Source organism: Sinohyriopsis cumingii, unplaced genomic scaffold (genome assembly GCF_028554795.1).
Source record: "Sinohyriopsis cumingii isolate HCF-2022 unplaced genomic scaffold, ASM2855479v2 utg002376l, whole genome shotgun sequence".
NCBI classification, from domain to species: domain Eukaryota; kingdom Metazoa; phylum Mollusca; class Bivalvia; order Unionida; family Unionidae; genus Sinohyriopsis; species Sinohyriopsis cumingii.
The window spans coordinates 41,872-56,601 of NW_028316197.1; the positions used below are offsets into that span (position 1 = coordinate 41,872).

General features: G+C 34.6%; 1 protein-coding gene across 1 annotated transcript; it reads right to left on the reverse strand.

Moving 5' to 3' along the window:
• Positions 1–7,058: 7,058 nt before the first annotated feature.
• On the reverse strand, positions 7,059–14,360 carry LOC149770772 (uncharacterized). Its single transcript, XM_089949137.1, has 3 exons — positions 14,303–14,360; positions 7,739–7,947; positions 7,059–7,181 (listed from the first exon to the last, which is right to left on the reverse strand). Exons 1-3 carry the CDS (start codon positions 14,358–14,360, stop codon positions 7,086–7,088), a joined length of 363 nt encoding a protein of 120 aa, XP_089805263.1. The 3' UTR covers positions 7,059–7,085.
• Positions 14,361–14,730: the final 370 nt, after the last annotated feature.

Consider the following 14,730-nt stretch of genomic DNA (forward strand, 5'->3'; position numbering starts at 1 on the left):
ATTAAACAAGAAATAATAAATTTTAAAGCTAAAGGAAACAAGGATATAATTCAGGAATGGCATGGGCTGAAAGAAAATTTTTTAAAATATTGCGATAAAACACTCACAAATACGATCATACAGGAATAGAAAAGAAAAGGAAGCGATTTTATATATACTTAAGAAAGAAGTCACAAAAGAAAAAGAAGCGATTTTATATATACTTAAGAAAGAAGTCACAAAAGAAAAAGAAGCTCTAACAAAAAAAACTTCGAGAAAATAAAAGAAGAAGAAATCAGAGGGAAAGAAATAAGGGCCGGAAAATATACACAAGTTTACAGAAAGGCATAGGGCTTGTATAAGAGGGAGGAAGTAAGAAGGGGGAAGAGAGAATTTTAAATACAATTAGGATAGGAAACAAAATAACTGATGATAAACATGAAATTTTAAATCATATATATAAATATTATAGTGAACTATATAAATCACAAGAAATAGAAGGAGAGATTATTGATGAGTATATAGAAGGAATTAAATGCGAAACGATATCATCAGAACATAAGGACTTATGTGATGATTTCGTTTCGCAAGATGAAGTAACGACAGCGATACAAAACTTATCTTTAAGGAAAGCACCAGGGAGAGATGGACTCACTGCAGAATTCTATCGTAAATTCTGTGGTGCGTTGTCGCCCATACTTGAATGGTTATACAATAATATACTTTTCAAAAATGACAAAATGACTGAAAGTATGAGGGAGGGAATGATTACACTTATTTATAAGGGAAAGGGAGACAGGGAAGACATAACAAATTGGATGCCCATCTCCCTCCTTAATACCGATTATAAAATTCTAAGTAAAATTCTAGCTGAGAGAGTGACAAAAGATATGGGAAAAATAATAAATCAAAATCAGACATGTGGACCTAAAGGGCGGGATATTCAAAATAATATTCTAAACATAAGAACTATTATTTATTGTATAAATATCTCTGGTCAGAGAGGTGCCATGGTACTTCTCGACCAGGAAAAAGCATTTGACAGATTAGAACAAAACTATTTACAAAAGGTTCTAGAGAAATTTGGTTTTAGGAAAAATTTCCGAAACTGGACCAAAATCCTGTATAATGGAATAACTTCAACAGTACAGGTAAATGGAACTAACACGGAAAAATTTGAAATGAAAAGATCGGTGAGGCAAGGATGCCCCGTGTCCATGCTATTATACGTGATAGACATAGAAATGCAAAATTTTAGGATAAGACAAAACTCGGAAATAAAAGGAATCAAAATCCCGAACCTAATAGAAGAAATCAAAATGATACAGCACGCAGGCGATTGTACCAACTTTATAAGGGACGATTATTCATTCAGACACTTAATGAATGAATTTAACAATTTTGGTCTAGCATCGGAATCCCGAATAAATCATGATAAGACTGAAATTCTAAAAATAGGAAACTGTAGGGGAAACTACTCTGGATTACCCCCAGAACAAATTAAGGGAAGAGTCAAAGCCCTAGGGGTATATTTTGGCTTAAATGAAGAACTTAGTGAAGTCAGATGGCAAACATGAGGATAGTGATAGGTTATGTGGAATTTGCACTGAATGATCTGATCCCAGAAAATTAGATACAATATCACTGACTGTGGTAATCTTCAAATGCATTTGCACAGCACCATAAGACTTATCAAGATACCATAAGCTGGAAAGAAAAAGAAAATAGAAAAACGTTGACCCAAAGACAATTCCTGCAAACTGTGTGCAAATACGATTCCACAGATCACAGATGAAAACTTTACTATATTTAGCTTGAAGATATTAATAAATTCTGGATTACTTCCTCTAGTCTGCTACAGTAATTTATGTCCATTGCACTCAGAAATAGATCACAATCCATGCAGTATTTTGTGTGGGCCACAATATCTTAACTGATGCAGCTGATGCTCCATTCTTCAGTTCAGGGTTGATTCAGGCATTGCAATGTCTCTTTGGGATGTGTGCATAAATAAAGATTGCCTGTCCCTTCATTACCACACTTGTTGAATTTATTGCGTCTCTCTGACAACTGTACCTTGTGAAAAAGAATTTTATAAACAAACTGGGCATACAGTATTGCTAGAAATATACTCAGACCTGAGACTGCATAAAAGACTGCTTACTTGTGAGGCATTATCATTGCTAGGGCTTGAGGTAATAGCTTGCTATATAGCTGGTAAGGCCAAGTAAGGGGCCTTATGACTTAAATTAAATTGAAACTGTGAAAAACCAAAAGGTTCAAATGCAATAAACTTTTGTTGTCCCTCATTTGTTATATTACAGTGCCATGAACGGACATTTCTTTTATCTGTTTAATCTCTAGCCAGTTTTAAGTCATCATCACTAACCAAGTCTCAAAATCAATTCTTGGCATATTTAGCTAAAATGGTGTCTACTGTTCCATTACATCATTGAATATTTAGTTTGCTTGTATGGAGCTTAGCACCATTTTTCAGTACATCATAGATTTTACATGGCAGCCAGTGTATTTATTGGAGGAAATCAACACACATGACGCTACTGGCAAGCTTTCTCATATACACACATTGGTTGGACAAGAGAGAGTTGATTAGTTTGAGTGAAGTGTGTGCCTAGACCATTCTGTAACCCAGGCCCCATGATTGAATACGGCTTAAAGAAATCAACCCAATCAAATTCCTTGTTGCATTTAAATCATAACACCCGCCATATAAAGTGACACATGTCTCAAGTAAGATTTTCCAATTTGACTATTTTTTGCAACTTTAATTCTGAGTTGATACATGTGGATGTGGAAATTCAGTTACTGAATACTTAGCTACTTATAAATAAGGAGCTCTCACATTGGTAAAAGCTTGCAATGGGAATTTTATTTGCAAGAGGGCACTTAATTGTTCAAAACACTGTTTTAGCTAACTACATATACCAAGGGTTGATGTATAAAAAAGAGGATCAAGAAATCCTAGGTGGTGAAGATGGTTTTATCAAAACTTGGTAATAAGCGAGAAGGCCGTTTAGTTTTGTACAGCAGTTTCATTGAGGAACCAGCTATAATACCATTAGAAGTCTATAAGCAAAAACCACATTTAGGACCAACTAGACATCAAAACCATATGCAGAGTTCCATTTACGGCCATTTAGACATCAAATAGGTCATCTAGTGAAAGCACAATGTTAAAATGACCAGCCATCTAGGAGAAGTAGCAATGAAAGGGTTTTCCAGATGCCCATTAAAACAGCCATATTGGAGTTCAGATTGGCACTATTTTCATTACCGTCCAACTAGACATAAGTCTTTCACTGATATGACGATTCATTCAGGAGAAGTAGTTATAACAAGATTTTCAGGATGGCCACATTGGTGGCCTTATAGGATGTCTGTACAGCACCATAATTCTCATTCAGGACCTGCTAGACATCAAGATAAGTATATTGTACACATGTTGGCATGCTGACACAATTATCCATTCAGAAGTAGCGATAAAAAGTTTCTTAATATGGCCGCTGTGGCAACCACATTGTATTTTCACACAACTATCATATTTAAAGATAACATGAATTCATACAAGATCTGGGTTTATTTCATAACAGATTCCCCCCCCCCCCATATTAACATAATCTCTTGAGGACATGTATACATTATAGTTCTAGAAATTCTAACTTTTCATATTGCCAGAAACTATTAAAGCCACAACAGAAAGTGTTCTGGTATATCTTTATTCAGCATTGAAAAATATTTATGAACTCTTAAAGTTTTTTCCCCTTGTATTAACTTAATTTAATGAAGATTTTCAGACTATAACCTTTCTATTGGATTTATTTTTTTTCTAACATGGCATAAAAAGCGTATGTTTCAATAACCAATTTTTACAATGCCTTCACCATGGCAAAAATCTCTATTGTCAATTTCCTAGTAAAGAAAGGCCAAGAAAATCAATGGACAGTTAATATTCACTTCCCAGTTGATAACATAAGGATTTCAAAACAAGTGTGAGGAAATGAGAAACATGGCCACAAAAAAATGAATAATAAGGTTCTACTTTGTAATTATTAAGTACTTCTAACCAGCAGGGACTGAGGTAAACAAACCTCGTAAAATTCCGATCTGAGCCTTGTATCAACCAGACAGGTTGGGGTGAACTGACCTTTTGGGGGTTTTACGGGTCAGTCTTTAAAACTGAGGCCATAAAAATGTTGAGATCTTATATTAAAAACGACAATCTGAGCCTTGTATCCTCTGCAGATTCATGTCCACAGGTGCCCAAATAAAAGTGGGGGGGGGTGCAAGGGGCAACCTCGTCGATGTGTTATAAAATAACTGACTTATCACTGGTGTGCTGACAGGTGATGTATAATTAAATCACTGTTGTACTATTAATAATGAGTGAGTCTGCGCTATGGAATTTCATACAGCTAAACTAGCTCAACAATTAGAGGCAATCAAGAAATATATCCACGTTTGTGATTCTGTCAAATGGCAGCTACAACAGCATCAGGAAGCTCAAGTGGCATTTACAGAAAGTAGAGAGCAGTTATATAGGTTATCTTTTTAGGGACATGTTTGGATTTTGCCCTCAAGCTGGAGCAGTCGATGGGTAAATAAATCGCCATGGTCGGATTTTACCCTCAAGCTGGGGTAATCGATGGATAAAGTCTTATCCAAGGTCAGGGTTTTACTCAAGCTTCATGTGCAAGTTTTTGTGCATGTCCATGCCCTTGCATAAAACACAGCTACACGTTTTTTTATATTGATATTTTTCGGTTATAGACAGGAATAATAAGTATTTGCGAGTGTTTTAATAGAATGGGTTTATTATGAATCGAGTGGCACTATATTTCAAAAGCAAAATTGGATTGAAATGCAAGAACTGTAGTACCGAATTAGTGTCGGTTCTGGATCGTAGAATGGAATTGTGTGTGTGATTGGATTTTTAACGTTGCTTGAATAATTTTTCAGTCATATTGCTATGATGTCTGCAGTGTGGCAGTTTATAGTGATGTCGAGCACTGGGGCATCATGTTGCAGACATGTAGCATGATGTCTCACCCAGTCACATTATCCTGACACCAGGCCGACCAGTTCTAACACTAAACTCTTAATGCTGAGCATCTAGCGAGGCAGCTGTGAATACCATTTTTGTAAGTCTTTGGTATGACATTGCTGGGGTTCGAACCCACGACCTCCTGCTTCTGAGGCGGACGCTCTAACCACTAGGACACCGGAGAGGGCGGAATGGATTTGTAACAATTATGATGGAAGCAATTTGTATGATATGCTTGTTGGGGCATTCCTCTCTGATGGCTGTCAGTGACATCACGGGAAAGTGTAACAACCACATTTTGTAAGAACAAGGTGTAGTTGGTGAACAGGACAGCCACTTTTCTGCCTTTTCTCCTGGCATCATATCATCTGATCTTCCCTCATTTTCCTCCATTTCCATGTCTTCGGCCATGAAAGCAATGAAGACCTAGAGAGATGTAATAAAAATTGTAATTGAACTTGCTTTCATAATAGTCTGTGGGAGGGATCCTCTTCCAGGCTGTCAGTGTCATCGTCGTGGAGAGTTGTAACCCAGCTAACAGTTACATGTTGCAATAACATTGCCATAAGATTGTGGCAACGTTGTCATATAACAGTGTGGCAATGTGATTTGGTGAACTTGCTAAAATGCTGTTTAATTTTATAATAAAACCTTCCTACAACATCCTCACAACATTCAAAACCTATATGCAAATCTGATGAAAGCTGCTTGTGTTTCTGAAACACATATTCCCTACTGGTGGCAAGAATGTCCAAATCTACATTAAAAAAATGAAAACATTACCATCCGTATAGGAGTTGCGAATGATGTATGAAATCCTCTTGTTGGTAGTTTTAATAACAGGTTTTACCGCAGGGCCTTCCATTAGATTTAAATGTGGCAGGTAAGTTGACAAAGTAGGGCGGGGGTTGGGGGGACCTACCAAAATGGGGATAATTATTTTTTTTTTAAAGTAACACGGTGTAAGTTAAAGGTAGAATGGCTGAGAAGGAATCCACTGAATTTACAGACTGAAGGTTCAGACATTTGTTTTTAAGAGACAAAAATGAAAGAAGGAAACAATACAACAAATATTTTAATATCACTTTAATGTTTATTTTCTAGATTTAATTAAGATTGTGATTCAGAATCAGTCTCCAACTCCACTGTGAAGTTTATCTGTTACTTATTCTGCTCAGGCACCTGCAAATTAAAATAAATTAATGCTTAAATAAAGTCATATCATCTCAGTACTGCTTACATATGCAGAAGTCATGTTAACTAGCATTATGAAAATTTATGAAATTTTCTTCACTGCACATGTGTTTCCTTAATATCGTTAAGCCAAGTTACAAGGTAACTTTGCACTTACTTGTCATTTCAGGCAAGTGGATGGTGAAATCAATTTGCGCAACGATGAATTTATTTTGTCCAAATATTTCATGTGAATAAAAATTCCAAATGGAGGCACTTGTCCGATCAGACAAGATGTATGTAAATTGTAGTTATCTGTACTCAAACTCTGATAGTCCTGGGCAATAGGATATGCTGACCTTGTTATCAATTTAGAAATGCATCCACTTTGCAAATACCATGCTTTAAAAGACGAAATTGAATCCAATATTGATGAAATAAGAGTCATTTGGATAACTTTGTATTTTATCCTTCCGCGTTGGTTGGATGCATATTTAAGGGTCTCGAATATGGCCTCTTCCATTCCATTTGCTTTCACTTTGCCATTATTTTTCAAGCAGGCTTCTGTAAGAGTAATACAATGTTTTAAAATAAGTTTCACAACAAAAGATGCATTGCTTTTTTCTAAATGCCAGCAATAATCAATGGAATATTTTTAAAACATGTACTTTGAAATGTGGTCTCAAGTTCTTTCATATACATGTAATTGCAGTATATTTGTGAACAAACATGAAGTACTTTTTCGATTCATTTAAAAATCTCTGGCAAGTCATATGAAAAACAGACAATTTAAATCAAGCCATACTTACTTATCAAAACCCGACATATCACAAGCTCTTGAAATGCTTTTTTCCCTTTACGTCCCTTTAGGCTATACTCTGGCCAGACTTTTTGTTCCAAGCTTTTTCATCATCCTGCAGACACTATCCCCAATTGTATACCTGCCAAGGGATCTCAAGTAGCATATCTGAAAATAATAATAATAATAATAATAATAATAATAATAATATTATTATTATTATTATTATTATTATTATTATTATTATTATTATTATTTCTTGATTTTGATAGTATTATTATTATTATTAGTATTTCATGATCGATGTGACAAAATATGCTTGTATATATCATTTTTTTTTTATGGTTTTGCAAGCAACTTTATTTTCTGTAACTTGAAAAAATTTGATAACACTAACTACGCAACAGAATGTACTAACAGCAATTATAAAACAAATTAACCACCGTGAATCTATTAACTTCATAAATGACATTTACTCAAAGATTGAATTAAAATAGCCAAAAATATGTAATAGTGTATATGTAGTAAAACACCTGTACATGTTCATCTCTAAACATGTTTTAGCCTACATCCGTAAGACAAAATAGCTGACCACTAAATGTTCACCCAATCCCCAAAAATAATTATACAGGCGTCCCAGAAATTGCATGATGCATATTGAGGTTAACAACAGCAAATAAAGGTTATAACGATTTATTAGGATAGAAATTAAGGCCTCAATTTACCATCTTCTTGGAGAGTTTGGGATTCTCCTCCAACCTCTGGCAAAGACCCCCTAGTTCCTCCACTGAATCGCATGGCATTGCAAGAATTTCTTCTCTATATTCTGTGTCTGGGCCTTGTGTATTAACTAAAACTTTCCTTAGGAGGGCCAGCTGCTCCTGCAAATTCTCAATATTTGTGTCCAGTTTCATAAGTACACTGAGCTGGAAATCTGTAAGAGATTTGTGATGAAATTAGTTTTGAAAGATGAAGATAATTATTATTAACTCCTTATAAAGATCTGTACAGTGAACATGGGTTTAACAATGAAAAATAAATAAGACTTTTCCCTGTAATCCTTTATTTTTTTTTATTCCCTGGACATGTTGTTTCACTGCTGGTGTCTGTAAAGTTTGCATTCAATGTAGATAGTTTTGGCATCTGACTTACAGGTGACAATGGCATACCTAAGAAAGGAAAATAAAAAACCCAATGGAATGATGAACAGAGTAGACACATCAATGAAAAAAGAATCCATTGTTTATTTGCACAACTAGGTCTTGAACAGTATGTTTTATGACCTATAATTTAATTAATTAACATCTCACAATGTTCAGAAATAATAGTATCTAAGCTACAAGAGCTTGTGCTTTCATGGCATAATCTTCCATTTTCGAACAACTTTTGATGTTGACTCAATGTGTATGACCTTAATATTGAACACTAACATTTATAATGAAGTGACAACAAACCAATGAGTTTTATGTGCACTGAACATAAGCATTTTTAAATGCTACAAAATGTGTTTTTGTTTACTGCCACAAATTATCCAACATGTTGTCAAACATAAAACAGTTCTACTACCTTAGATGAGAATTAAATTCATGAATACAGTGTATAATGACTTACTCGTATTTAGAGAGCAGTAAATGAAATAAGAGATTACATAAAAGTCAACACCTGTAGTATTTGTTTCATTATTCTATAATGTACATTTTTTCCATCCTCAATATTTACTACTTGCAGAGGAACTGGCAGAGAGAAATCTTTATATTCTCCGCTCCATAGTGGACAAGGATGGTGATGGTGTTGTCCTTCTGGATGCAGCTAAATGTAAAAAAATAATCACTAGTCCTTAATTGCAGTAAAAAAGAAACAAAGAAATCAGCCTGGATTTTTTGGCATGTAAACAAAATGCATACTGGTCACAATGACCATTGTATACAAGGCAGTGATACAATATATCACCAAATGCATTCATTTTGAACAAAACATCTAATCTCATATATACAGCATCTTGAGTAAGTACTCTTAAACACATCTTATTAAACAGACAGAAAAATAGATGAAATGTATACATACTTTTGATAAGGAATTTCCAATTGTGGCATGGCATAAAAGCAATTGATAAAAAGAGACCAGATAACCTAAATAGAACGTACCAGCAGGAAAAGAGGAAGTCTTGGAGTCTGCCAAATACTCTCCATTTCAGGAGGTTTTGGATTAGATGGCTGACCGGAAGGTTTCCACTTCAGATTTTCATCTTTTTTCTGTTCTTAATCTTCAGCTTTATCTGAAATATTAATGAAATTTGTAAATACTGTATGAGATCTTAATTACATTGACTCCTTGTGACATACAGGGTTTGCAGAACAATCGCTAACAATAAATCAAGCTGGTGAAGTTTCACCATGAAATGTACCTGAATGCAGTGAATAATCCTGTATTAAAGACAAAATAGTGTACAGAAATGTGCAATAAATCAGTCCAAGCTACACACAAAACAAAGATATGATTTTTCTCGGATTCATACTGATTTTTCTTGTGCTACACATTTTACCAATGCAAATTACATTGAATTTTGTAAATTAAATGGTACAATTAAGATATATATATATATATATATATATATATATATATATATATATATATATATATATATATATATAAATATTACTAATCTTCAGCTTTCCAATTAATGCTAAACACAAGTATAAAGTCATGTATTTAGTCTCTCACCACCAATACATGCATTATTAAGCAATCTTCCTATATTTACCATCCTGATGAAGAGTGCACCACAGTCACGTGAACTTGATACAAATCCAACATCACTGCTGCTTGAGTGCTTAGATCCAGTATTGCCTTCACTAACTGATGTTATTAATACCTCTCTCTCATCAGGGGAATTGCCATCATTTTTCAAAACTGCCATTGTAAAGCCTCTGCTCAAGCAACCAACACTAGACCATAATAATTTAAAGAACTACCGCCCAGTTTGTAATCTCCCATTCATATAAAAAATCTTAGAAAAGGTTGTTCTATCCCAGCTTGTATCTCATCTGAATTTAAACAGTCTTTTTAGCAATGTACAATCTGCATATCGCCCTTGCCACAGTAGTGAAACTACTCTTCTAAAAGTAGTTAATGACATTCCCTCTGCTTTGGATAGCGGAAAGATTACTGTCCTCACCCTCCTTGATTTGTCTGCAGCATTTGACACAATAGACCATGATATATTACTTCACCGTCTCCAGCATGTATTTGGCATTCATGATACAGCCTTACTGTGGTTCAAGTCTTACTTGGTCAACAGGACACAAATTGTGTCTGCAAATGGAATACACTCCAGCCAAGTTGATCTATGTTGTGGTGTTCCACAGGGGTCTGTTCTTGGACTTGTTCTCTTCATTCTATACACTCAGCCGTTCTTAAGTGTCATAGATCATCATCCAGTGTCTCACCAATTGTACGCTGATGACACCCAAATATACAAATTTAGCCATCCAACTAAAGTTGATGCTACCATCCAAGGCGTAGAGAGGTGCATTTCTAATGTGAAATCATTGATGACATGTAACAGGCTGCAGATGAATGATGACAAAAGTGAGGCCATTCTGATCACATCACAAAGACTTTCTCATTCACATCCTTTACCTTAAACAATAAATATCAGCAACATCAACATTAAATTCACACAATTAGTGCGAAACCTAGGTGTTACTCTGGACAGTACTCTCACATTGCACCAACATGTCATGAACATATGCAAGGCTGCATATCTTGAGCTGAGACGCATCAGCTCAATTCGCAAATATCTTTCAGCTGATGCCACTAAAACACTTGTGTGTTCATTAGTACTTTCAAGACTGGACTATTGTAACTCAGTTCTGTTTGGTTTATCTCAATATCTACTCCAGAAACTTCAAAACGTTCGAAACACAGCTGCTTGGCTCATACTTAGAGTACCACCATCAGAGCACACCTCCCCGCTGCTCTGTACCATACACTGGCTATCCATTCGATCCAGAATCAAACACAAAATGTTTCCTCTGTGCTACGTTTCACTGACGGACTCTAGTCCAACATACCTATCTGACCTCACCCATGTGTACACACCAGCAAGATACTTACGCTCCTCTTCCGACAATCGTATACTCATTATTCCCACTATGAAAACAAAGTCATATGGACAGCGTTTTTTTTTTGCATACTAGGGCCCAGCAGCGTGGAATGAATTGCCCACTGAACTTAGACACAAAGACACATTGATCCCATTGAAGAGTGCTCTCAAAACTCACTTATTCTGACTGTAAGAACAAACTTAAAGACCTAATAATGTTTCCTATCTTAAATATTCTCAGCATGTTTTTTAATGTTTTCTAATTTCATGGTGTTTGTTTTTATAATCATATCATTATATGTTTTTTATCTTATAGGTGTTGTCTAATGTTGTAAAACGCTTAGAGCTTCTAAAAATTAGGTGCTATACAAAGCCCTCATTATTATTAATATTATTATTATCATTATTATTATTATTATTTCAACGTTGTTTTCTACCCAGCTTTTTTACGTTTTGTGATCTACACTAGGAAAACAAAGTGTTGGAATTATGAATTAACTTTGACAGCCACTGTGTGCAATTTCATTGTGTTATAAGGTTTTTTGTTGAAAAGTGAATTGATATGTATGCATGTTTTTATAGTTCGATGATTATTTGTTGCTGTTATTAGAAATATTTAATATATTTTGCTGTTAAATTTATCTGACATACATTATGTGCATTATTGTTGTAGCATTTTATATTAGATTTCATTATTCATGTATTAGCAATAATTCTTGTTATTACTAACCAATTTATTAATCTGAAATGTTGTTAGCGTTTGTTCGTCTTTTTTTTAAATCTGGCATGCACAAACCACACCGTGGGTGACAATAACTCGTATTCAGTTTTGATATGTTATAACCAAGATAGTATTGATTCACTTTGCTTCCAATATTTTCTTACACAATTATCATTTGCCTTCATTTAACTTTCTAAAATTAAGTAAACTGCGTTATTTTCTTCTTTGTTCATTTTATGTAGAACAAGTATTAGCGTGTCGCAATTAATTGCATGATAATTCGGTTCCATTGTGACATTGCACAATAATTCTCTTCTGCACATTATTTATAGACATTTCACAGAAAAACAAAGATTTGATATTTACGTATTAGTTACTTTTAGTAGACATGACACTAGTAAGTGGTAAATGATACATAAATGGGGCTTTTCGGACTGGGCCCTTTCAGCATTGATCAGTTTTGGTCGTGGGCCTTTTTGTTACCGGTCCGTTTGACCCTGATATATTCGGCCGGTAGAGAATGGGCTAGACTTCGGGTCGTAGATACGTAAAATATTGTTAATACAATGGCAGTACGTCATGTTGGTAATAAAAACAAAAGCTAATGAGTAAAATATTTTCCTACAAAAGTTGCAACCTTCTTTTAGTTATTGGTTTTGAAAATAAAAATGAACAAACTACGAATCTAAGATTGTTCCCCCCCCCCCCCATAACGTAAAGGTAACCACAACATTGGTACAACGTTGCAAAAACATTTTATATTATCCTTGTAAAAACTATATTATTTATTGTCCTTACTATTAGGATAAATGCATATACACGCAATTTGTAATTTACTTTATCTTTTAGATCATAGGACTATTTAAAATCATGTTCACGTGTGACGTGTTAGCAACGTTTCCAAAACGTTATTTTCCACGTAACCAAAACACAACCATATAGCAACGTTGTGAAAATGTTGTGTTAGCTTGGAACAACATTTTATAAGAACAAGATGTGTGTGTGTGTGTGTGTGTGTGTGCGTGCGTGTGTGTGTGTATGTGTGTGTGTGTGTGTGTGTGTGCACCTATCTTCAGCAAGTATAAGTCGATCTGCTGTTTCAACAAGAAAAATAAAATAATTAATGTCCAACTCTCTGTGATAAATGACTAAGTTCACATTTTTAGAAAAATGACAAGTCCAACTTTCTCCAAGATTAGTCTCCCTTGCAATTAAGGCTTCATAACAACTTTTACAAAGCCAACCAAAAGGACATGGTATATCCTAACTTATATCACAATGGACTCGCACATTTTTCCAGTGCAAAACTGATTAATATAATGAGACTTTTACTTACCTAACAAAAGTCGATGTCCACACTTTACAAGAATAGTATTCAGAATGCGACACGGTAGTGAGTAATCAGTCAGTTGTTATAATACAAATCCAATAATGAACTGGTATCCTTAGAATATAACATTTGAGTGAAATATATATTTTGTATAATTCAACGTATATCATTACAATATAACATTTGAGCTAAAGATATTTTTATATAATTCGAAGAATTTTTCTATTATTATAAACACAACTTCTATCTTTAGTTTTTTCCCCTGCAGTTCGCTGTAAAGACAAGCCATTGTATTATTAAAAGAAGACATACGACTGTCATCCGGAGGGGTAATTAATCCGCAATTATAGTCGTAAATTAGTCTGACATATTAACAGTGGATATACTGACCATATGTGGGGGTGAGTGATGGCAATTATTAATTAAAGATCATTCATTCATTCGTTCATTGGATCATAAATTCATTCTCTTCTTCAACATTATAATAGATTAAAATTCTCCTATTTCTTTAGAAGATAAAAAAAAAAATTCAAATTTAATAATTGATCATGTATGTCTCTTGTTATTTATGGATCAACGCGTTGAAATACGGTCTGTAACTGAACACTGCAAAAAGTAACAAACAAAAACATAAAGGTAAACCTTTACCGATCTTCATTAAAAAATATATTGTTTTAACCGTCTTCTTATTAAGAATTCAGTCGGCAACAATGGACTTGAGTAACAATGTTTTAAAAAAATTAAATATATTATACTCTAAATTGCTAGAGACTTCATTAATTTTCATATTATTGCTATATTACTCTGTGCTTAATTTCTTTTCCCATTATGAATCATGTGTATTGTGTCATTATCACAGAACATGGCAGAGACTAGAGGCTATAGAACGGTATATAATATGTGTATGTATGTTATAATTACTCTTCATTTGTGTCTGTCCGTACGCTTAATGCCTTCCTATCAGAACGTTTTCAATATCGGCAAATAAAGTCATACCAATCGTAAAGAACCACCGATTTTAACAAATTTGGTATCAATTTATAAGTTTCTAATCGTTCTAACTCGCCTTGTGTCAATAGAAATGTGTACAAATGCAAAACAATTTTTTTGTGTGGTATCGCTAGCGACTTTACCAATCTTCATATCCTTGCTACGTGCCTCTACTCTTGCCGTTTTGCGATAGTACCACATATTTCGGTGTTAATACTATTAATTTCACGCATATAATTAATCCTATACAACAGTATATAATATGTGTATTTATCTAATTAAGTGCGTCTTCACATATGTCTGTCCGTGCGTCTAATGCCATCGGTATTCTCGGGGTTACGGACTAACGTACAGTTCGATTTCCATGAGGTTATCACTGCCAGACGTGTCTCTGCAAGGCCGATCTAAGGAAATTTGGAGACTCACGAAGGACCAAAGTATTTCGGAGAAAAGTCTATTTAAGCTATTGTCGCGCCCTACAGACTTGGCCTTGAAAATATTCATTTTCATGAGCGCACGGACAACCGGACAGGGCAAATGCCATGGAGTTTTCACCGCCAGACACCTCTAC

Coding starts and splice junctions, on each gene's coding strand:
- LOC149770772 (XM_089949137.1), bottom strand. CDS start 14,360: ATGTGGTACTATCGCAAAACGGCAAGAGTAGAGGCACGTAGCAAGGAT. Junction 7,948..14,302: donor TAGCAAGGATATGAAGATTG/GTAAAGTCGCTA, acceptor AATCTCTTACAG/ATTTCCAGCTCAGTGTACTT. Junction 7,182..7,738: donor CCAAACTCTCCAAGAAGATG/GTAAATTGAGGC, acceptor TATTATTTTCAG/ATATGCTACTTGAGATCCCT.